Raw genomic sequence first — 25,595 nt, forward strand, 5'->3', positions numbered from 1 at the left:
AACTTGCTTGCCAGGGTCTCATTCTTTCTGCATGCTAACCATCCATCTGCCAACTCTGTCCTCCCTTTCCATTTCCCTTCCCTTCCCAGGAAGTCTGGTATCTTTCCTTTTTTTCATCTCCCTCCACAGATCCACCTTTTCTTAAATACCCTTTCATCCGGCATCTCTCCCTCCTTCCCCACCATCCCAGAGTCCACCATCTCTCCCTTTCTTTTCCTAATTACCCTCCTATCCAGTATCTCTATCCCTCCTCCACACCATCCCTTGTGTCCAATTTCTCTCCCTTTCTGTTCCTTCCCTCCCTAAATCCCATGGTCCATCATCTCTCTCCCTCTCCTCTATTTTCAGACCCATTATTTCTTCCCCCCCCCCAAAGTTTGGCATATGCACGTCTCTTTGAACACCCCCTTCCCTCCGTGTACTTCTAAATCATGGTCCCCCCCAAAGGCCTGTCCCCCCTTAAAGGTCTGCCTGTCCCCCCTTGAAGGCCTGCACCCACCTTGAAGGCCTGTCCCATCCCCTTGTAGGCCTGTCCCCCCCTTGAAGGTCTGCACCCCCCGAAGGCCTGCACCCCCCCGAAGGCCTGTCCCCCACTTGAAGGCCTGTCCCACCCCCTTGTAGCTTCTCCCCCCCCTTGTAGGCCTGTCCCCCCTTGAAGGCCTGCCTGCCTGCCTTTCCCCCCCTTGAAGGCCTTTTCCCCGCTTGAAGGCCTGCACCTCCTTGAAGGCCTGCACCCCCCCTCGAAGGTCTGCACCCCCCCCAAAGGCCTGTCCCCCACTTGAAGGCCTGTCCCACCCCCTTGTAGCTTCTCCCCCCCTTGTAGGCCTGTCCCCCCCTTGAAGGCCTGCCTGCCTTTCCCCCCCTTGAAGGCCTGCACCCCCTTGAAGGCCTGCACCCCCCCCGAAGGCCTGCCCTCCTTTGAAGGTCTGCCCCCCCCCCCCCCCCGAAGGCCTGTCCCCCCCTTAAAGGCCTGTCCCACCCCCCTTGTAGGCCTGTCCCCCCTTTAAGGCCTGCCTGCCTGCCTTTCCCCCCCTTGAAGGCCTGCACCCCCCCTTGAAGGCCTGTCCCACCCCCTTGTAGGCCTGTCCCCCCCTTGTAGGCCTGTCCCCCCCTTGAAGGCCTGCCTGCCTTTCCCCCCTTGAAGGCCTGTTCCCCCCCCTTGAAGGTCTGCACCCCCCCAAAGGCCTACACCCCCCCCGAAGGCCTGCACCCCCCCCGAAGGCCTGTCCCCCCTTGAAGGCCTGCCTGCCTGCCTGTCACCCCCCTCCCCCTTGAAAGCCTGCTTGCCTGCCCGCCCGCCCCACCCTGAAGGCCTGATGCCCCGACCCACCCCGAAGGACCGCTCGCCCCCCTGGCCTCCCCGCACCACCTATGAAGCAGCCGCAGTAGGATCGCGAAGTCAGCGTCAGCGATCCCTGCGCTGCTTCCTGCGCCACGGTCCCGCCCCTCCTCTGACGTCAGAGGAGGGGCGGGATCGCGGCGCAGGAAGCAGCGCAGGGATCGCTGATGCTGACTTTGCGATCCTGCTGCGGGCTGCTTCACAGGTGGTGCAGGAAGTTCAGTGGGGCGAGCGGTCCTTCGGGGGTGGCGGGGGACTGAACGGCAAGGCCGGGAACACCCCCTTAGGGCTGGCACCTGGGGCGCACCGCCCCCCCCCCCGCCCCCCCCTTGGTACGCCACTGCATCAGGGAATCAACTTATTTCCATTTTGTCTTCATGCAGTGGTTCAGGTGAGTCCAGAACTTCCATGGGCTCTAAAGAACTATCCTAAGCTATTTGTAAATCTTCCTCAGGATCTTGCATCTCCACAGAGCCTCACCCTGTGTGTCTGTAACCCTGTGGCTTCCAGACTTCAAAATCCGAGTGCTGCTGTGCCATGCCCGACTCTGCGCAGGGGAGGGCTGCTGCTCTGCTCTTCCTGCCTTTCCACCTGCTTAGCCAGCAACTTCAATAAAGATGTGCTCAAAGGGGCCAAGCCCTGTTTTCCCTGGCTGTGTTTAGCCATGGGTTTAGGCCAGTGGTCTCAAACTCAAACCATTTGCAGGGCCACATTTTGGATTTGTAGGTACTTGGAGGGCCTCAGATAACAATAGTTAATGTCTTATTAAAGAAATGACAATTTTGCATGAGGTAAAACTCTTTATAATTTATAAATCTTTCCTTTTGGCTAAGTCTTAATAATAATATTGTAATTTATAGCTAAAGAGACATATGATCAAGAATCTGTTTTATTTTACTTTTGTGATTATGATAAACATACCGAGGGCCTCAAAATAGTACCTGGCGGGCCGCATGTGGCCCCTGGGCCGTGAGTTTGAGACCACTGGTTTAGGCTTTTCCCTAACACCAGTGCTGTGCCTAAGGTCAGAGCAGGAATTTACTCTTGTAATTTATGTCTTAGTTATGCACTGATCGGCTCTAACTAGCTTTACAGGGGTGTTCTTGCTAATTCTAGCTGGCACAAGGCTGGAACTGGTGCCGGGCTTGTGACAGCACGTGGCAGTGGGGGAGGAGTGGGGGGGCGGAGAGGAGGTTGGGTGTCTGCACCCTCACCAAGATGGTGCCTGGGGCAGACTGTCACCACCCTTTACTATGCCACTGGAAGTGGTCACCTGCTGCAATGTTTTTTAATGCTGTTATGGCTGATGTTGAGAGTTCACATTAAACATATTGACAGTTGTGCAGGTTCACTTGTGCTATCTACTGATGCATGTAATGCAGGCTGTGCATTTAATCCTGAATTCTATAAAGCTGGGCATCCAGTTTTACTCTTAGCATGCAATAGGGCTGGCCTCGCCCTATCTTCACTCATAACCTACCTGGATCCTGTCACAACCTACACTAAACAGCATTAAATTTTTACTGTAGTTTAGTGAACAGGCCCTTAAGTTCATGAACCGTTGTGATGTGATGTCATGAATTGATGCAGGGTTTATTTTTTATTATATAGTATGTATGGGAATTGCCTTGGATCTGTTCAAAAATACACTAACGATACATAGTGCCATAAGCTGTGCGTGCAAATCAGTACGCACAGCCAATTTTCACACACAATTTAATTGCTTAGCAAGACCGACCAGCACCAATAATTGGCAAGTGACACCTCATAATTGACGCTAGTTGGCACTAATTAGAAGTCATGAGCACAACTTGGTAGGCGTATTCTATACAGTAGTGTGCGTCAGTTCTAGTGTGTGAATCTGAAAAGGGAGCGTGGCCAGGAGAGGAGCAAGGGCGAATCTTGGGTGTTCATAAAAGTTATACACTGAAATAGAATACGCACAATCCATGTACAACATAAGCGCAGGTATGTAGGCCTAAAATTTATGACACACACTGGTGCTAAGCGCAATTCCATAAGGTGCGCATACCTAATATAGAATCACTCTAAGCACCGTTCTAGTCAATGCCAATTCTTTTGGTGCTATATATAGAATCAGGCCTTAAGTACATAAATATAATAAATAAATTGCACATCAGCATAAACCTGGTACAAGTCAGATCTTGCAAAATGATAATTACACCTCCAGAGATAGAGTTCAGGCAATCCTGGGAGCTCACATTCATGTGCAAGTTTTCTACCCAGCTCATTTGCATGGGGAGGAAACCTACAAATTCCAATAGGTGGTACGTTGAACTCATTGTCTGTAACAAGTTAAAATAAATGCAAAACCATTTGGATCTCAGACAAGGAAAGATGTGAGCTCAACAAACTGTGAGAAAGGAATTTGAATAAAATGTATGTATCTCGACCTGCTAGCTAGTCACCTTCCCTCTCCTTCCCTTCCCTGCTCCACCTTCTCTCCCCCTTCTCTCTGTAAGTCACCTGGAGCCTGCATAGGTATGTGCGACACACAAATAGAAGATTAGAAGATTAGAATGAAATCTTTCTGCTTAAATTATTTCATTCACAATAAACCAGGAATAGGAGAAAGTTATATTATTCTATAGAATTTTCTTCCATTGTGACCTGCTGCTTACTTGTTGTGAATTATTTTCACTGACAATACATAGGCAAATAAGTGAAGAAAATGTTTGTAATGTAAAAGGCCTAATTACAGTAAATTTATAAATGAGTAAACTGTGTTTTCAGTTTTCAAGATCCATTACTCTGCTTTATTATTTTTTGTTGTTGTTGTTGTTCACAATGATCTCTTCAGTGAAAATAAAATTCTTAATGGAATGTCTTTTGATCTCTACAGTCTTGTACAATCTGTGCTCGTCATCCTCTCTGTATTGTGCTACTTGTTTAGCCTCAAAGAGTATCTCGCATTTCTCGTGCTAGCCATGGCACTAGGATGGGCAAACATGCTGTATTACACCAGAGGTTTTCAGTCATTGGGAATCTACAGCGTCATGATCCAGAAGGCAAGTCTGATGTATTTATCTGTCTGTTCTGCTCCCATGCTCATACCTACATATTCTAGAATCTAATTGGCGAATTTCCTTCTGAGTTACACCTTGATATAAAGAATTACAGTAGAAAGTTGAGAGATGACAAGGGAATGGATAAGAATGTTGAGACAGGGAACTATTGCAGGAACCTTGTGTTGGAGCCGTGTGCTGATTCTTCAACACATAACTTCCTAATGCAGAATTTTAGCAAATTACCACAGTGCTAAAAATGATGTACTATCAGAAAAAAAACCAACGGTACATACCATCATAGTAATATGTAGCTATTTGCTGCAAATGCCTCCCTTCATCTAAGTATTTGAGCAGAAGTTAGCTCACTCACTGACAGGAAAGGAGAAATAAAAGTAAAAAGGCTTTCCTCTTTCTGTCTCAAGTTCAAGTTTCAAGTTTATTTTTAACTTAATGAATCGCTTATTAAATTTTACTAAGAGATGTACAAATTAAAACAAGTAAAATATCATTTACATCAAAATAATCAGTAAATAATATGGGTTAAACGGACTGACATACAAACTTACAGATACATATGGAAAAGAAGGGCTGAACTACAATTATTATTATTAGGTAAAGGAGAGGACATAAATGGTAAAAACAATAGGAAAAAGGGGGAGTAAAAAGTTGGGGTTTTTTTCCCCCCCCCATTTCGTTATTCTTTTCCTTTAGAAAGAAAAGAGAGAGAGAGAGAAAAAAAAAAAAGTAACCTCCTTACCCTTAACATACATCATGATAGTCTAGTGGTCCCCCTTTCTCCACCCCCAAACCTGATTCCGCTACCTCCTACCCCTGGCCCCCTCCTTCTGACACAGAAAATAAATTTTGTATAGTCTAGTGGCCCCTAGACCCTATCCAGGACCCATTCCACCAATGTTGTAAAGTCGGAAGACAGGAGTGATGCCCATTCCTTCCTGTCTACACAATGAAAATATAAAAATATTTATCATAGAACCATAAATAAAAGAATGCCTGACACAATTTTTGCCCTTTGTTGTATGTGTATTGCCCCTGAAGCAGCCCTTGGTGGGTGAGACATGACTGTGTCAGGCACCCTTTTATTTTTAATTCTATAATAAAGATTTTTAATATCTTTATCATGTCTACTTCAATATCTACTATCCTTTTAGGACTAGTGGACTGCTTGCCTATCTGTTTTCTGGAACATTTCTTCCTGCCTCCTCCACTCCTTCCTGACCCTCTGACACCAGTAAAAAAATATTAACACAATTAGTGACATCACTCATGTAGATGCTTGTTAAGACATACTGTATATTTTTTTTAAACCACTTGAGAAACAAAAATGATCAAACCCCTCTGATCCTTATTTATTTGTAGCAATACAGATTAACAAACACAAAGAAATAAATAAGGGATGGTTTTGAATCAGAAGACTTAATTTATTTCATGACGGCTTTCAAAGTTAGGCCAAGATTCTCAAAACTTTAACGCCTTTGCTAAACTGTTTTCTGACGGTTTAGCCTGCACACTTTACACTAGTGAATACAAGTTGAAAATTGCCCCTTTAGTCTCATGTCAGTTTTCTACAACTGTCCCCAGTTAGAAAAATCCACGCATGGCAAAATTTCATACCCTTTCATGCATAAATAGTAGAAAACATTTGTTTGTATTCTTATTTAACATTAATCCTTCCCTTTCTTTCAGGTCATTTTAAATGATGTGCTGAAGTTCTTGTTTGTGTACATCTTGTTCTTGTTTGGATTTGGTGTAGGTAAGTAAACAGCTAGTATAAGTTACTATCCAGGAGCTCAGTTATGTAATGTTCGTGAACTAGAGAGCTGCATGGAAATGTGAGATTCACATGGTTATAGAAGAAATTACCGTGGGATTCCTGCAGGGATGAAAGAAGTTGCCATGGGATTTCAAAATAGTCAAAATCTCTGGTGACTCTAGAATGAGGCTTGGAATGCACTGAGAGAGGCAACTGAAACTCTAGTCTGAGGCTTGGAACAGGAAGCTGTTGAGGTTGGGAGGAAGCAGAGGACTGCAAGCAAGTAAATAATAGCATGAACTCCTGTGGGTACGGGTGAGAATGGAGGCCATTAATTGTGGAGATGGGTAGGGATAGAATGGATCTTGGTGGGTATAGGTTAGATTCCATTGGGGATGGACAGGAATGGGTGCAATTTCTTTCTCTTTGAAACTGTCTAAAGTGAACAAACGTGCTGTGTTTCTGTATTGTCTGTAAGATATTTTTATCTATTGATCATATCTGCAACTTTCAAATGAACTATTCTAACTACTGTTCATAATTTAAACCAATTCTGAGTAACTTTATGTAACTTGAAGGCAGAGGCCAAAGTCCAAAATGGCTGCAAAGGGGACATTTTGAAAGGAGAATATGGAAAAAAAAATTCTAAGTTTGCTGGACTGTAAATGCTCAGGAAAAGTAAATGACCAGCTGGAATAAGGCCAAATAAAAGAACTGAATCAGCTTTTATGTCTTCAAAGATTTCAATAGGACCCCCCCCCCCCCTGGAGAAATGACTTTCTAGAATAGTTAAGAGGGTAATTTGATAATAGTCTAAAGGTCAACTAAGTCAGGTTCCAAAAGTGTAGACAAATATTTTATAAAGGCTCACATATGCCTATATAATGCGTATGCAGTTTTGCCTGTGATTTTATAAACAAACCCACTCACATAATTAGCATTTCCAGATCAGCAGTGTTATTTGCACATGTAAATGGTAAAAGTTTATAAATGTGCATAATAGGGATGTAGGGAGCTTTCCTCAGAATACAAATGGAGTCATCAGGGAGTAGATATGTAAATGTGCACTATTAAGCACTCCTCCAGGCCTCAGGCCTCAAATGACAAGTTATTCAGGGGGGGAGGGGGGTTATGAATGATTTTTTTTAAGCAGGTTTAAAGTGTCAGGGGATATTGTGTATTGCTGTGTACAGCTTTCATTTGTACTTGGAAGAAGTGTCCAGAGAATGTTCCTCATTTCCAAACACATAAACCTCCTGTTTTGTAGAGAGCACATATAAGCTACACCCTTTATAAAATTGCCAGTTGTGCATATTTGGCCTTTTTACATGTGTAGAACAGTGATTTGAAAAGTTCGGTAAAAAAACAAGTTAAAGAAATATTCACTTCCCCCTCCCCATTCGCGGTTTCAACACTCGCAATTTCACATATTTGCGATTTTTTTGGGAGAGGGGGAACTACCCCCCCCCCCATAGTTTAGCACGTTCCTGCCTCTCTCCAGTCTTCCTACCGGCATCCTGGCCTTACCTGGTGGTCTAGTGGGCTTTCAGGGCAGGAGTGATCTTCCTACGCTCCTGCCCCATGTAGATCGCTAATAGGAAATGGCTGCCATGAGCGCCTGTCGTAGTTTTACGGGAACTCACGGCAGTCATTTCCTATTGGCGATCTGCATGAGGCAGGAGCATAGAAAGATCGCTCCTGCCCCGAAAACCTGCTAGACCACCAGATAAGGCCAGGATGCCGGGGGGAAGGAAGGAGGGAGTCGGAGGTGGGTCAGAGCCAGACGAGAAGATATTCGTGATTTTTCTCAATTCGCGGTCCGGCTCTGTCCCTATCCCCCGCAAATACCGAGGGAGAAGTGTATATATTTTTAATGCCAGTTATATTTCTCAGCCTCCATCGAGGGCTGTTCACTTAGTCCAGTGACAGTTCAGTTTTTCCACCCCATTGGAAAAATAGATTTTGTCAAATTTAAAAAAATATTTGTTTATCTTGTTTTTTCTAATCAAATACCAAACTTTTCAATTCTAAATTTAACAATGTTCTACAAAATTATGAATGAATGATTAAAATCCTTTCTGGGTTGTTTTTAACAGCGCTTGCATCTTTGATTGAAACTTGTTCTGACACCACTGAATGCAGTTCGTATAACAACTTCAGCACTGCTATTGTGGAGCTTTTTAAACTCACCATAGGACTGGGAGACCTGGAGATTCAGCAAGATTCCAAATATCCTGTACTGTTCCTGCTTCTTCTGATCGCTTACGTTATCCTGACGTTTGTTCTCCTTATGAACATGCTCATTGCACTGATGGGGGAAACGGTGGAAAAGATTTCCAAAGAAAGTGAACACATTTGGAGACTACAGGTTTGTATGTTATTTAAATCTGATGGGCCCGATATGCAGTTGGTGGCTATCAGCATTCTGATAATCGCCACCGGAGTTATCCCTAGAAATTCAATGTTGAGCCGTCCAGGCTCTGGCAGTGAATTTTTGGATTTCCAGAGCTGGTGAAACTATAGCCAGTTAAATGCAATATTCAGCACTTAAGCCCTCTTTTACTAAGCCGTGGTAGAGGTTTCTACCATGGCCCGGGGCGCTAAATGCTCCAACACTCATAGGAAGTCTATGAGCATTGGAGCAGCGTCAGATCATATAGCACTATGGCAAACCACGTAAAGATTGGACTGACTTTTATGCAGTCCTATTTATGTGGTTTTCTTGGCTGGTTACGTGCTGAATATTGACACAGTTTATACAGTCTTGATATACCGCTCCCTGCCAAAGCAATTTAAGCAATTTACACCCATCAAAATCCATGTAAAAATATAAAACATGAAACGTAAAGAACTCCAGCATTTGATAGAAAAGCACATAGGAAACTTCATCTTCATCAAAACAAGAAAAGTGCTATAATGAGTAGTATACATTCAATAACCATAACAGAGAAAATCACATCACATACAAAATGGTGTTTCTCCCTTGCTGCCCCCAAAGTAGAGAGGACGCAAAAGCCTGCAGAAAAAAAATAGGCCTTCAAAGCCTTTTTAAAATGTACCACTGACTCTTCCCCTCAAAGTTCTTTCAGCAGGGTATTCCAGAGCATTAGAGCTAAGGGAGAGAATGCCCCTTTCCGTGTCACTGCTAGATGGGCCCGTTGAACCTATCAGACTTGAAGTAAACAACCAATTGTTCAACGTAGATCCTAACAAGAAAATATAGATCATCAAAGCACATGAAATATTGGGAGTGTTGAAAAATGCAGTCTTATGAGTGAGCAGTAACACTTTAAACTGTATCTGATTAAAAAAAAAAAAAAGGCAACCAATGAGGGGCTAAGCATAAAGGTGTGGTATGGGCATCCCCAGTCAAACCCCCAAGGCATATTCTGTAAGGTTTGAAGCTTTCATAACTTTTCCTTTATTAGACCTGCCAATGGTCTTGCTGAGCCATAAATAAGGCATACAAAAGTGTCAAAAATGATTTCCCATGTAACAATTTCTTCACAGCCTGTACCGTATTTTTTGCTCCATAAGACGTACCTGACCATAAGACGCACCCTAGATTTAGAGGAGGAAAACAAGAAACAACATTCTGAACCAAATTCTCCTTGCCAGGCTCTGCACCCAACCCCACACTCCTTGTCAAGCTATGCATCCTGTCCCCCTCCTTGCTAGGCTCTATACCCTGTCCCCTCTCTGGTGGATTAGTGGTAGACTGGGACAGGGCAGAGGGCAAGTAGGGACAGGGCACAGGGCAGGCTGGCCTAGTGGCTGGCAGGCAGGTAGGGACAGGCACAGGGCAGGCAGGCCTAGTGGCTGGCAGGCAGGTAGGGGCAGGGCACAGGGAAGGCAGGTAGGCCTCCTCCCCCAGGCCTCTCCCTCCTCCCTACCTATTTTTAATTCAGCAGGGCAGGTAGGCAGGCCTCCGGCCCCCCATACCTTTTTTTCTTTCTGGCACTGTCCCTCGCTGGATGCGACTGCCTCTCTTGTGGAGAGCGGTGCACAAGGCTGCCTGGTCTCTGCTGACGCGGATGCTTCCTCTTCTCTTCTCTTGCGGCAGAGCAGCACACAAGGCTGCCTGCCTGGTCCCACGCCGCTTCCCAGGAAGTGGCGCAGGACCACACATGCAGCCTTGTGCACCACACTCCATAAGACAGGCAGCCGCATCCATCCTATAGAATATTCAACCACACAGATCAATTCAGTGGCTAAACAACTTCTGTCCTCTTCCTAAGTTTGTTATTAATTTATAACGGGTCCTTTTACTAAACTCTTTGAGCATCGGGGGCAGCACGGAGCATTCGCAGTATAGTAAAAGGAGAGGACTGTTAGGGCTCTATACTTTCACCGATTCTCTTTAACCTTTTCCTTGCTCAGCTATTGACTCTTACTCAATCGGTTTTACTACTTTCATATACGATGATGACATTCAACTTTTATACCCTCTGAACCCTTATGCCCCAAGAGATATTCAAGAACTAAACCACAAACTCAACCAAATCAGTTTATGGATGAATCAAAACATGCTTGCTCTAAACATCCAAAAAACCAAAGGAGTCTTTTTCCCTTGTACAGATAAGGAAGATCTAATCATGCCCATCTGTATTGAAACCACACCAATACACATGGACACAAAGATAAAATTACTAGAAGTCATCCTCAATAACAAACTCACTTAACACGATCAGATAAGCTCGGTTGTCAATAAATACTTTTTTAAATTAAATTGTAGAAATTGAATGAATGTGCAATTAGCACATGGTAATTAGAGTGAACTATCAAACTAGAGCTCATTTAGCTTAGGTGCACATAATACCCCCTCAAAAGGTGGCATTAGGTGCATCCATGCTAACTGCACTTGACATTGACCTGTTTTTGCTCAGTATTAAAACTTTTAGCCAAAATGTATGATAGGGAACCTGTCTGTGTGGTAACTGCAAGGGGAATGCTGGGCAATTTCCCAACAGTTACCACACAGCCTTTGCAATTTCTGCACATTTACCATACTGTATAGGAGAGTACCACAGTTTTAAAGCTTTTGTATGTTTGAAATTACCAGTACAAAAGTATGGCAATAACAATTTTCATTTAATTGCTTTTTTTTTTTTTTTTTATTACCAGAGAGCCAGGATTATTTTAGACTTTGAAAGAAGTTTGCCCATGTGGCTGAAGTCTAAATTTGAGTTGGGAGAATTATGTAAGGTCTCCAGTGGGGACTACAGGACCTGTCTGAGGTAATCCACTGAAAATTATGTGATGGCTCTGTGCATGTTTATGAGGTACATACCTATAAAAAGACTTCCAAACTCATCCTATGTAATAAAACGCTAGCCGCGCATGCGCACTCAACTGCATGCTTCCGTTTTCCCTGATCTGTGAGATGTAAGTCCGTGGCCTTGCAGGAGTGCGCATGCGCGAGTCCCCAGCTTTACTTTCCAGCATCTACCACTTGCCGCCAGCGCTGGACTTCCTGCTCTCCATGTCGGCTCCTCTCACCAGCCGCACCAGCGTCTGAGAAGGCTTCCGACGCTGGCGGGATCGAGAGGAGCCGTGGTGATACCTTGCGGGGCAGGAAGGGAAGCCCAAAACACTCCAGCTGCGAAGGGATGCCGCGGTCCCGACTCAAAACCAGCTGATTCCAGCAGCGTGTGCAGCACTCTACACACGCTGCTTCGGGGCCTTTTACAGCCCTGATTTGCTCTGCCGTGTCTCTGATGATGTCATCAGGGATGTGCCAGAGTAAATCAAGGCAGTAAAAGGCCCCGAAGCAGCGTGTGTAGAGTGCTGTACACGCTGCTGGAATCGGCAGATGGTCAGACGCGGGAAGGGAAGGGTGGGGGCGGCAAGGGAATAAGGGAGAAGTCAAGACTGAGGGATGGGAAAGGGGGAGTAAGGGAAATGCTGCTGCTGTACAGGGAAATGGTGTGGGGTGGGAGGGAATGCTGGTGCTGCTGTGGTTGCTGCACAAGTAAGGTGGGGATCTAAATGCTGCTGTACAGGGAAGTAGTGGCAGGGAGGGAATGCTACTGCTCAGAGACATGGAGGGGGAGGGAATGCTGCTGTGGCTGCTGCACAGGGAAGTGTGGGGGGGGGGGGGGGAGAGAGACAGATGGATAGAAAGAAAGCCAGACAGCGAGAGGAAGGCAGACAGAAAGAAAAGAAGAAAGGCACAGGGGCAGAGAGAGACACAGAAAGACAAAGGGGGCCAGGGAGAGAGACAGACAAAAAGAAAAACAGCGGGAGGGAGAGAGACACAGAAAGAAAGACAGACAGACATATATTCTAACACCCGTTAATGTAACGGGCTAAAATACTAGTAAAGCATAAACAAGCACAAAGCTCATATTTGGATTTAAATGCTCGGAGCACTGCTCAGTCTTCACTTTAGAAATGGATAAATTAATGCCTTCTTTGTTGTCAGTGAATATTAATAAAGGTGGTAAGCATTAAAACAGGTATGCATCAGTAGGAATTTCAACCTTAGGTGCATTGCCATTTAGGCCAGGGTTTTCTTGACCTAAATGAGTGCACCTAAGTGAAACCATGCCCAAAGTTCGCCCTGAGTCTGCCCCTAACCATGTCTACTTTCCGTTAGGTGCCTTGGTGTAGACGCTTACCTCAAAGTGGTAGTTGCCTACCAGGTTAGGCGTCTACTGGCTAATTAATTTTTTCAATGTTTTTTCAATTGGTTTTTAATGGCACTTTCAATTATCAGCGATGATTAAGCCAATTAAAAAAAAATTAAGCTAGGCACCTAGATTGGCTAGGCACACTGATCTAGTTGCCTAACTGTAAGGCATCTTTTATAAAGTCAGGGTCTATTTGAGCATTTAGGGGTCCTTCTACTAATCCATAGTAAACTCGGCAACTACCATAGCTTAATGCAGAACTTTAGTTCACAATGGCTGCAGATTTTAACACAGCAAACATTGGGATTGTTCTCACTGTTTAGTACTATAGGTTGTGCGTTAACATTCAGACACTTAGGGCCGGATTCAGTACATGGCACTGAAAAGTAGGTGCTGGGAAAAATTTGCATTCAGGGCTATTCTATAAAGGGTGTCCTGGGCTGAGTTGTCTTTACAGTATAGAATTTAACATGTATTCCAGCACCCAATTTTGGGCAAGGGGAGTTGCACCAACTGAAACTTGATGTAAATCCTGGTGCACAAATTGGATCCCATGCCATTATACACAATGGTTAATATATTTAAAAAAATCTTTGGTAAAACTATTCCTGGTTTAATGCACAGAAGTTCGAATTCAATGTTACTTTGACAGTTTCTATAAAGGCTTGCTTCTTCTCATAGTATGCAGCCTCATTCACAAATGATAGGTAAACTGTGCAGTCTACATCATGGACAATGACATTCCCATCCAGATCCAAAAAAACAGGGTCCCCTGGTTTCAATGCCTGCCAGTCTTGATCCTTCAAAAATATAGACATTTTAAGAGCTTCTGTCTCTTTCTCATAAGATGTAAAGAAAAATTAGAAGATATAAATCATGTTGGAAAAGTTTCTAAACTTCAATGAACTCATTCCATTCAATTCATGCCACTTCAGTGATCTCTTTTAAAGCTGAGATCAACACTGACAAGTGTTTAAACGGTGGTCAAGGCCAAGACACTGAACGCACCAATTATGTGGATCAGTGATTGAAATGGTCATGTTGCAGCAAGTGCACTGCTTGATATGGAGGGAAAGACCACCAATGCGAGATCAAAGGACTCTATGGTCCAGTGAAGTTGAGTAAAAATGAATCAGATAAGGGTTGGCCTGAGGGAAGTCTTGGGGTGGACCGAAGGCCCAAAAACTGAAACTTCGGAAAAAATTTTATTTTTCAAAGGAAAAAGATTGAAAATGAAATAAAAGAGTAACTAATGAGGAAAAATGAACCAGGAAAGTACAAAAATATGAGTTTGACACATAACAGCTTTTTAGTTCCATGGAAAACTTAAGAATTGATGGTCCCGCAAGCTGACGTTGGGCGGGAAGGCACTAGTGCATGCACAGTATGGGCAGTCTCAAGACTTTCAAAAAGTACAATAGGATCGATTTTTCACTCCATCAAAAATTACAAAGACTAGGGGACACTCTATGAAGTTACAGGACACTCGATGAAGTTACTTTTAAAACCAATAGGAGGAAATTTTTTTTCACTCAGAGAATAGTTAAGCTCTGGAACGCGTTGCCAGAGGATGTGGTAAGAGTGGATAGCGTAGCTGGTTTTAAGAAAGGTTTGGACAAGTTCCTGGAGAAAAAGTCCATAGTCTGTTATTGAGAAAGACATGGAGAAGCCACTGCTTGCTCTGTATCGGTAGCATGGAACATTGCTACTCCTTGGGTTTTGGCCAGGTACTAGTGACCTGGATTGGCCACCGTGAGAATGGCTACTGGACTTGATGGACCATTGGTCCGACACAGTAAGCTATTCTTATATTCTAAGTGACGATAGACTTTTGCACTGTCTGTACTGGGTACCTTGGATGACGTCACCCTCATGTGAGAATATACTGCCTGTTTGTCCTAAGATAAAGATCTTTTACTCATAGATAAGTGACTGTAACTGGGAGTTTTTCTGAATTTTAAGGCCTCTGTCTTTGTTGTTTTAAACCACTTTGTTATAATTTGTAAAAGTAGTATAGCAAGAGTGGAAATAATCATAAACAAACTTACTGCAAAGGGATCATTATTATCAGTTTGTACATGCAAATGTCATAACAACGTTATTTATCAATGGACCTATTGAATATCATCTCTGCAGCAAATAATGCATGTTGACAGCATTAGTCCATGTTAACTGTTATTAAATTACTCCAAACAGGGAGAGAGTTTGTTAAAAAAGGAGAATGAAATTATGCATGAAGTAAAATAATATCAATATAAAATATGTACTATATTTTTTTCATTTTACAGGTAGTTGTCGACTTACGACCGCAATCGGTTCCGACTGATAGGTCGTAAGTTGATTCGGTCGTAAGTCAGCCTATGTTAATACAGTACTGTACTAATCATTTTTTACCCCTCCCCACCTACCTTTTCACTGGTGGTCCAGCGGTGTATCCTGCCTGAGCCCCTCCTGCCGATGTCAGAAGCCAGCAGTGCACCCAGGCTGGCACATACAGGAGCGAGCTTTTAGAACTCCTGCCCCGCCTTGCGCAGTGCCACGAGATCCACAAGTCCCGTGCAAACTTACGGCAGTGTTTCAGTCAGCAGCGCAGGGTGGGGCGGGAGTTCTAAAAGCTCGCTCCTGCGCGTGCCGGCCCGGGTGCACTGCTGGCTTTTGACATCAGCAGGAGGAGCTCAGGCAGGATACACCGCTGGACCACCAGGGAAAAGGTAGGCGGGGAGGGGGTAAAAACTGTAATTAGTGCGTGCTGGGGAAATGCGTCGTAAAGTCGAACGGTCGCATGTCACATAGGTCGTAAGTCGATGACGACCTGTATTTAAATATTTATTACAATTGTTCTATACACAGGATCAATGAGGTGAAATGGAATGAGTGGCACACACATGTTACCTGTATAAATGAAGATCCGGGACTTACAATGTACACAGGTAGGTTAATCTGTTAAAAGTCACTTTCTTAACACGAAACCATTCTTCTCTCCCTTACCAGAGGCTCCTTTTGCTAAGCTACAGTAATCACTAGTGTTCTCTTATCTCAGCTACTGCAGGATGCCCTGAGGCAATGTGTGTGCATAAATCATGCACTAAAAATATTTTCTTTATTGGCCATACAGTGGGCATGAGATCGAATCAGCGCAGCCACATTACTGCACGCTAACTGATTAGTGTGGAATTAGCATGTGAGCCCTTACCACCTATAAAATAGATAGCAGTAAGGGCTCACATGCTGATTTTTGGTAATGGCGCTAATGGCCTTGGAAAGCAGGAAAAATAGATGTCAGGTCAAAAGTGCGTCAGGACAAAGGCGCGCCCAGACAATTGAGCGCAGTGTGGAGGTGCGCGCCACTCAAAATTACTCTTTTTAGGGCTCCGACGGGGGGACATGGGGGGGGAACCCCCCACACTTTACTTAATAGACATCGCGCCGCGTTGTGGGGGCATTGTGGCGGGTTTGGGGGGTTGTAACCCCCCACATTTTACTGAAAACTTCACTTTTTCCCTGTTTTTAGGGAAAAAGTTAAGTTTACAGTAAAATGTGGAGGGTTACAACCCCCCAAACCCCCAATAATGCCGGCGCGATGTCTATTAAGTAAAGGGGGGGGGTTCCCCAACAAAACCCCCTGTCGGAGCCCCTAAAAACAGTAATTTTGAGTGGCACGCGCCTCCGCGCTGCGCTCAATTGTCTGGGCGCGCCTTTGTCTTTCGCGCCGTTGTCTATGAACCGGAAAAATATGCTAAGGATACTCTACGGCCAGTTTTTATCACAGCTTAGTCAAAGAACCCCTATGCATTTTGGCTCTGATTCTATAAACGGTGCCTAACTCCTAAGCACCGTTGAGCGTGATTGTCAATCATCCATTAGGCACCATTTATAGAATTGCACCTAGCAGTGCTTAACTGGTCTTAGGCACTGGTAAGAATCGAATCCTTAAGTATACTGCGATTTAGGCCAAGATTTTCATGGCCTAAATGAGTGTGCCTAAGTTAGGTGCCTACCAACAAACCACGCCCCAAATCCTCCTTAAATCCACCTCTAATCTACCTCGAAATGATAGGCACCTCCCAAGTTAGGCACCTACCAGCTAATAACTTTTCAGCCGAGAGCTCCTGATAATCATGTTGTCATGTTTGTATTGTCAAACTTTTATGTATGTTTCTATGTAAACCACCAAACGTCTAAGACTCGTCCAAAATACCGCCGTCCGCCTCATCTATGGCCTCAAAAAATCAGACCATATTACCCCTTACTACAGAAAACTTCACTGGCTACCAATAGAAGCGAGAGTCATCTTCAAATTCGCCTGCCTCTGCTTCAAAACCATAACTGGCTCATCCCCGATATACCTGTCACACCACTTTGCATTCCCAGGGACCAATCGCACACGCAATGCCTATCTGTTTACCTATCCATCTCCAAAGGGTTACATCTACAAAAGATTCCTTAACAAAACTCTCTCATTCCAAGCTGGCAGATGGACTGATTGCCTGACCACCCTCATCTCATCTGCCCCATCTTACTCATCCTTCAGGAAATCTCAAATCTTACCTCTTTGATAAATTCCTACAACCCCTCCCTGCCCAATAACTAAATTCTACCCACCTCTCTCATCTGGCAGTATTCAGTCTCTTGCAACCCTTGCATTGCATCTGCACTGCATAAATAGCTTCGCTGTATATGTTCAGTCTCTTGCATTGTAAACCGCTCTGAACTGTTTTGTGGTATTGCGGTATACAAAAATAAAGTTATTATTATTATTATTATTATTAAACTGCGTAGGTTGTATGCAGTATATAAATTTCTTAAATAAATAAATATTCCTCAATGTGATATGTTGGTGATGGAGAACGTCACAATAATCGACGAGGAGAGCGTCGAGGTCTCCGTTGAGATGGAGAAGAGTATCAACTATGACGGTTTTTAAACTGGTTTTTTAATGGTGCTTTCAATTATCCGTGCTGATTAAGCCAATTAAGAAAATTAAGTTAGTCGCCTAGATCAGTGTTTCTCAACTCAGTCCTGGAGTACCCACTTGCCAGTCATATTTTCAGGATATCCCCAATGAATATGCATGAAAGAAATTTGCATGTAATGGAGACAGTGTATGCAAATCAAGTTTATGCATATTCATTGGGGATATCCTGAAAACCTGACTGGCAAGAGGGTACTCCAGGACTGAGTTGAGAAACACTGGCCTAGATCACCTAGGTGCACCAATCCAGGGACCTAACTTTAGGCATCATTTACAGAATCTGGGCCTGTGTATATTAAGCATAACACTTAACAATAACTGAGTCCAAAATAAGATGCATTATATGTCAATCCATTTTTCCATAGGTATTAACAGAGTACTACTGAACGGGGAAGAAGAAATGGACAGTTATTTTGAGAAAGATCAATATGTCACAGTAAATCTTGAAGAACCAGAAGAAGAACAGAAACTTGAAACTACTGTTTAGTAACTGTAGCACTGCTGAGGCGAATCCTGTGTGTGAAGCAGCCCCGCTGCATATACCTTGTTCATTCTTGAGCCTACTTGTGCAATTCCTCAGCCTATGTTTCCATTCAAGGTTCCAGAAGGCTACTAAGTACTGTATTTGCCTGTAGTTATAATTTCAGTATTTGTAAATTGCCTCTGTTTGTATATTTTTAAATGAGATGTAATTTATATACTTTCATAGTATTCAGTGCAATAATGTATTATACAAATAATGAAGGTCCCGATATTCAGTCTGCACTAGTTGGCGAGTTTTAAAACACTGAGGGCCAGATTCTGTAAACAGCACCTAAATCGGCAGCGTCTACTGGCCGCATGCCAATCACGCTTAGGTGTCATTAACAGAATTCCGACTAATGACACCTAAGAAAAAGCGTAGGCGCCTGCAGTATAAGTCGGTGTTTTATTTATTTAAAAAATTTATATACTGTTCAACCTAAACGGTTTACATATCGTTACATACATGATTCAGTAAGACAAATAAAATCAAACAAAGATTAACATCGGAAGATCACATAGAGTGCCCATCAAAAAAACAATCACAAAGATCAGTTTCTAGAAAAATGCATTAACAAATAACTGCAGACGTCTAAGTTCTTTAGTGAATCATGCCTAATGACACCTAAGTCCTGCTCCGCTCACTAACCACGTCCACTAAAGACATAAAGTACCGTGAGGTGTCCTGCTGTAGACGCATTAATGGCACTTTCATTGTACATAAGAACATAAGAACATAAGAACTGCCATCTCCGGATCAGACCTTCGGTCCATCAAGTCCGGCAATCCGCACACGCGGAGGCCCCGCCAGGTGTACACCTGGCGTAATTTATAGTCCACCATATCTTTATATGCCTCTCTTAAGGAGATATGCATTAGAGAATGACACGATGACGGTTTACCCGCGGCCACCGCATTTAAGCCGCGGGTCACCGCCGAAAACGGGGAAGAAAACTAGCAGTCGCTGCGGTGACGGGGACAAGGCCATTCACCGACCGCGGAAACGGTGAACAGGTTTGTCCCCGCGGGCCAATGTACCCCCTTCTAGGAACCGCTATTTACCTGTGTTTCACCGTGCTCCTCATTTGTCAGATCAACCCTTCCTGCCAATCGCAGCAGAAGGGTACCCAACCCCTCCTGCCGGTCCTCCCAATGGCCTCCCCTAAGATCGCCGGCAGGAGGGTACCCAACCCCTCCTGCTGGACCCCCCCCCCAACGAACACTCCCACCCCGGAACCCCCTTAGTCTTACTTTCCAAGTTGGACCGGACAGCTCCTCGCTCGTCTGGCCAGCAGGCCTGCCTCCGTCCAAATGAGGCGGGCCCGCCCCTCCCCTCCCCTGCCTAACCCACAGGATCCTAGGGCCTGATTGGCCCAAGCACCTAAGGCCCCTCCTATAGCGGGAGTGGCTTTAGGTGCCTAGACCAATCAGGATCCTAGGGCCTGATTGGCCCAAGCACCTAAGGCCCCTCCTATAGCGGGAGTGGCTTTAGGTGCCTAGACCAATCAGGCCCTAGGATCCTGTGGGTTGGGCAGGGTAGGGGCGGGCCCGCCTCATTTGGACGGAGGCAAGCCTGCTGGCCATACGTGTGAGGAGCCGTCCGGTCCAACTTGGAAAGTAAGACTAAGGGGGTTCCGGGGTGGGAGGGTTCGTTGGGGGGGGGGTCCAGCAGGGGGGGTTGGGTACCCTCCTGCCGGCGATCTTAGGGGAGGCCATTGGGAGGACCGGCAGGAGGGGTTGGGTACCCTTCTGCTGCGATTGTCGGGAGGGCCGTTGGGGGGGTCTACAGGAGGGGTTGGGTGCCCTCCTGCCGTGATCGCTGGGGGGAGGGGAGACTTGCAGCCGTAGCCGCGGTCACTATGCTAATCACGGCAGGGAGATCTTTGCCGCGATTAGGTACAGCGGCCGCGTCTAATTACCATATAGGCTAACATTGTAAGCATTTAAAGTACATGTCGTGTTTGTTTTTGCATTGCTAGCCCCAGGGGTGGTGGAAGATTAGTGATTGAAAAACTGTATGAAAAATAACTATTTTAAATTTAGTGATCAAAATGTGTCAGTTTTGAGAATTTATATTAATTAATTTTTTCTCTGCGTGTTTTGTTTTTGTATAGTTATTAACTAATATTTAACTAAGTTTTAAAGTTTTAAAGAATGTTTCCTTTATACGTAAATAAAGAAAAGTGAATGGGATTGCAGTGGCGGTGACGGGGCGGTGAATGGGGTGGCAGTGGCGGTGACGGGGCGGTGAAGAGGATGGTGAGACGGGGACGGGGCGGTGACGGGGATGGTGAGACGGGGACGGGGCGGTGACGGGGATGGTGAGACGGGGACGGGGCGGTGACGGGGACCAATTTTTTCACCGTGTCATTCTCTAATATGCATCTAGTTTGCTCTTGAAGCCTAGGACGGTCGATTCCGCAATAATCTCCTCTGGGAGGGCATTCCAGGTGTCAACCACTCTCTGAGTGAAGCAGAACTTCCTGACATTAGTCCTGAACCTGTCCCCCCTTAGCTTCATTACATGTCCTCTAGTCCGTGTCAAATTGGACAGTGTAAATAATCTTCTCTGCTCTATTTTGTCGATTCCTTTCAGTATTTTGAAGGTCTCGATCATATCCCCACGCATTCTCCTTTTCTCAAGGGAGAACAATCCTAGTGTTATAAGTCTATCCTCATATTCCAGTCTCTCCATACCCTTCACCAGTTTTGTTGCTCGTCTCTGCACCCTCTCCAGCAGTTTTATATCCTTTAAGTAGGGAGACCAATGTTGAACGCAGTATTCCAAGTGTGGTCTGACCATTGCCCTATAAAGCGGCATTATAACTTTCTCCGATCTACTCGAGATTCCTTTCTTTATCATGCCCAACATTCTATTTGCCTTCTTTGCCGCTGCCACGCATTGTGCCGACGGCTTCAGGGTCCTATCTATCAGTACACCCAGGTCCCTTTCTTGTTCACTCTTCCCCAGAGTTGCACCTGACATTGTATACTTGTATTCCTTATTTTTATTGCCTAAATGCATTACCTTGCATTTCTCCACATTGAACTTCATCTGCCATTTCTCCGCCCATGTTTCTAACCGACACAAGTCGCTCTGGAGTTTCTCTCTATCCTCCTGCGATCTGATTGCCCGGCATAGTTTTGTATCGTCTGCAAACTTGATGATCTCACTGGATGTTCCTTCCTCCAGGTCATTGATATAAATATTAAAAAGGATCGGCCCAAGTACCGAGCCCTGGGGTACACCACTAGTCACTTTCTCCCAGTCGGAGAACTTCCCATTTATGCCCACTCTCTGCTTTCGGTTTTCCAGCCATTTGCCTATCCATCTTTGTATATCTCCCTCTATGCCATGGCTTTGTAGTTTCCTGAGAAGTCTTTCGTGTGGAACTTTGTCGAACGCTTTCTGGAAGTCCAAGTATATTATGTCCACAGGCTTCCCACTATCAATTTGCTCGTTTACGGTCTCAAAAAATTGGAGTAAATTCGTCAAACATGATTTCCCTTTCCTGAATCCATGTTGACTGGGTTTCATCAAGTCGTGTGCGTCCAAGTGCCGGACTATGCTATCCTTGATCAGTGCTTCAACCATCTTGCCTCCTGGTGCCTACTTTTTAAATGAGTTTTTAGTCGGTTTTAAACAACACGTTCAATTACCGGGCCGATTAAAGCCAATTAAAACAATTAAGTTAGGCAGTGGTCTGACACCTATCGCCGCCTAACATACTGCACTGTTTATAGAATATGGCCCTGACTGTGCAGGCAGAATTTGACCTGAATATTCAATGACAGGCTTAATCCAGGCACTGAGAGTCTTGCCAGGCTGCTGGAAGTTATCCAGGTGCCAGCCAATATTCAGACTGGTACCCAGATAACACCTGGATAAGTTTAGGGCAGTCTTTTTGTTGCCCTAACTTTATCTGGGCACTTACCCAGTTAGTGAAATGAAAATTGTCACTGGCCTGGTGAATCCTGGTTCAGCTTGGCTTTGCCCTTGGACCACTCTGGCACTAATCAGATAGTGGCACAGTGGTCTCCCCAGATTTTCTGGCAGCACTATCCAGTTATGCACCACTGAAAATTTGGGGATCACTCAGTCAATGTGATTTTAACCCGGGAGGAGCCTATTGCAACAGACTTGGGAGAAGCCACTGCTTGCCCTGGGATTGGTAGCATGGACTGTTGCTATTATTTGGGTTTTTCCAGGTACTTGTGACCTGGATTGGCCACTGTGGAAACAGGATACTGGGCTAGATGGACCACTGTTCTGACCCAGTATGGCTATTCTTATGTTCTCTCCTGCTTGGTTAAATTGTTTTAAATATCAGACTCAAATGTTTATATGAAGGGTTTACACAGGCTGTGCTGGACTGTCACCAATGGCAATTTACTGTGGTCTCATTATGTCTGTGATTTAGAGACCTAGAGATTTTTCAGCCTTTTAATACTATGAAACTCCTGAAAAACATGATGTTGCAACTACATTCAGTATTTTGAATTAGCAAATATATTTATTCTATTTCTATTTTTTATTTTGAATTCTTACTGATATGTAAGGATGTGAGTTATAGCAAAGAACCTGTATTTTTAGATACAAAGTTTATGTAGAGGACCTATACTTTTAAATATTAGAAAGAAACTATATGGGAGAAATTACATAGACTTAGCTTAAGTTTGGCATCTGGCATGTCACAGACAGTTTTATTACTCATATTTAATTCAACCACTTACCTCTATTTTTTTTTTTTTTTTAATTATTATTATGTGCTCAATAGAAGGCATGCATTTTTCTGTAAAGAAATAATCTTCAGAAGGTTTTTTTTAAAGTTTTTTCTTATTTATTGAACTAGTTTAAGTTGTTTCTGTTCCTCATAAGCTAATATTTTTATTTTCTTAAAATAACTGAATACCTCAATAGAAGTGATTTTTATAATATGATATTTTAATATAGAATTCTTTAAGATTTTTGCTATATTGCAGTTCTATTTCCATGTGTCTTTCAAAAACTATGAAATACTTTTAATTTTGTTATTATATTATTTGATAATGCTTGTGAAGATTTGTATAGAATCATAACTGCCATTTTTCGACACTTGATAACACAGATTAAGTGCCGCTGAATGAGGGTCCAGCCAATGATTTTCAGTGGCATGTTGTGGAAAATGGTTCCTTAAATTACTACAGACCACCCTGCACTGTTTGGATAAAAGTGGGATAGTCCATAGACAAAGAGAGGGCAGCCTCTGGAGTTATTCTGTTAGTGATGATATTTGTTCCGCTAACCAGATAGATGCCTGGATAAAGTTAGAACAACAAAAAGATTGTCCTAAATTTATCAGGTTAGCTAGTGGATAGTGGGCTAAATATCACCACTAACTTGGCTTCGCCACCGTCACCACCTATCACCCTATCTGAAGATTAAACACCAGCTGCTACCCAGATACCATGTTGTATTTCCAGATTTAGGGGCCCTTCTACTGAAAAGTGATAAAATGCAAATTTTAGGTGGTACCTTTCCCCATTACAGTGGTACCTTGGATTACGAGCATAATCCATTCCAGGAGCATGCTTGTAATCCAAAATGCTCGTTTATCAAAGCGAGTTTCCCCATAGGAAATAATGGAAACTCGCTTTGATACGTTCCCCCCCCCCCCCCCCCGAGAACCGGCATTGCTCCCCCCCTGCGATCCAGCCCCCCCCCCCGCAAATTGGCATCCCCCCCGCCACGATCCGGCACCCTCCTGATGCGATCCTGCACCCCCGACTCGATTGGGCACACCCCCATCGCTTCTTACAGTCATCTAGGCACCGTCATCGGCATGTCCTGTGCTTGGTGCCGGTGCCCGAAGATCGGCCTCCTCTTCTGCTGGGCCTTGAGCATCTGCACATGCTCAAGGCCTGCAAGTTCACGTTCAGAACGTTGAGAACATGAACTCGCAGGCCTTGAGCATGCGCAGATGCTCAAGGCCCAGCAGAAGAGGAGGCTGATATTCGGGTATCGGCACCAAGCACAGGACATGCCGGTGCCCAGATGACTGTAAGAAGCGGCGGGGGTGCCCAGTCAGGGCGGAGGGTGCAGGATCGCGTTGGGGGGGTGCCGGATTGCGGGGGGGGGGGGGGTGCTTGTAAATCGAGCCACGCTCGGTTTCCGAGGCGCCGATTTTGCAAATGTTTTGCTCGTTTTGCAAAACACTCGCAAACCGGTGCACTCGTAAACCAAGGTACCACTGTATATTTATTGCAGGTTGTGCATTAATGTTGTCATTATTGCGCGGTAGCTGCCAAAAGGTAAACAGGAGCATTTACTGCCTCTTAAGATGGTAAATGCAGCACATTACCTCCCAAATTCCTTTCATTCCTGTTCTTTGTGCTTGCCACACCCCCTGACACCAAAAGCACTTAGGACCGGATTCTATAAACGATGTCGTCAGTGGCAGCCGCCTAAAAAAAACAGCCACCAATCGCATGTTGATCATGCAATGGCACCGTTTATAGAATTGCAGCTTCATAAAAGGTAGGCGCCGAAAATATAGGCCAGGGTTTTAAAGGCCTACAATTCCAGCACCTACCTTTCATGTACATTGTGGCTATGGAGGTGAATGATGCCTAATGCCACTCCTGGTGTTAGCCATACTGGCATTAGGTTTTGTAAAGCACCTCCGTAGTCGCGATGAAGGTGCTGTTTTTCTAGGCACCAGTAGGCACCTACATTTTTTAAAAAACTATTTTAAGCCTGTTTAAATGGCTGTTTCCACTTAAGTTAGTTGCCAGTAAAGCTCCTACTGGAACCTAACTTAAAGCGCCATTTATAGAATATGGGCCTAACGGTGTGGGTTAACGCTGCAATGACTACAAAAATACTGCACAAGCAGTTTGCGTGGTGTTAACTCCATGCTACATGCTAACGCGTTTTAGTATAAGATCCCATTAATTCCGTCATACCATTAATCTCCCCTGATGAATATTATGTTTAATGTCTTTATACTTGAAATACGACTGCTGCTTTCTGTGTGTCTTCACTGTTCATTTGCATTGTTCAACTGAATGTGCCTAAACTTGGAGTTGCGGACTCTGATTGGATGTTCAATTCTATTCAGAAGATCTGCTAAATATAAAAGGAATACTATGTAGCAGCCCAATCACTTGTCACTTTTTATTCAAAATAAACATTTATTTATGTAATCATCTCTTTTGGTGCTTATTAGTTGTCCTTGCTAACATATTTTAAGCACATTTTAAGGACTACTCTGAACAAACCGAGGATATAATCATATGGCTTCCAAAAAGGAACAGCATGGGGGTAGATATTCACTGCTCTTTCCCAATT

The 25,595-nt window shown here is 44.4% G+C and overlaps 1 protein-coding gene across 1 annotated transcript in view; it reads left to right on the top strand.

The window, feature by feature from the left end:
- TRPV3 (transient receptor potential cation channel subfamily V member 3) overlaps positions 1-18,525 on the top strand; it is a 71,336-nt gene extending 52,811 nt beyond the window's left edge. The window contains exons 12-17 of the mRNA XM_033922454.1: positions 4,203-4,368; positions 6,073-6,139; positions 8,236-8,507; positions 11,264-11,376; positions 15,622-15,701; positions 18,109-18,525. Of these exons, the coding sequence (XP_033778345.1) occupies positions 4,203-4,368; positions 6,073-6,139; positions 8,236-8,507; positions 11,264-11,376; positions 15,622-15,701; positions 18,109-18,230 (820 nt within the window). The 3' untranslated portion in view covers positions 18,231-18,525. The remainder of the gene's footprint in view (positions 1-4,202; positions 4,369-6,072; positions 6,140-8,235; positions 8,508-11,263; positions 11,377-15,621; positions 15,702-18,108) is intronic.
- Positions 18,526-25,595: the final 7,070 nt, after the last annotated feature.

The sequence above is a fragment of the Geotrypetes seraphini genome, chromosome 15 (genome assembly GCF_902459505.1).
Source record: "Geotrypetes seraphini chromosome 15, aGeoSer1.1, whole genome shotgun sequence".
NCBI lineage: Eukaryota > Metazoa > Chordata > Amphibia > Gymnophiona > Dermophiidae > Geotrypetes > Geotrypetes seraphini.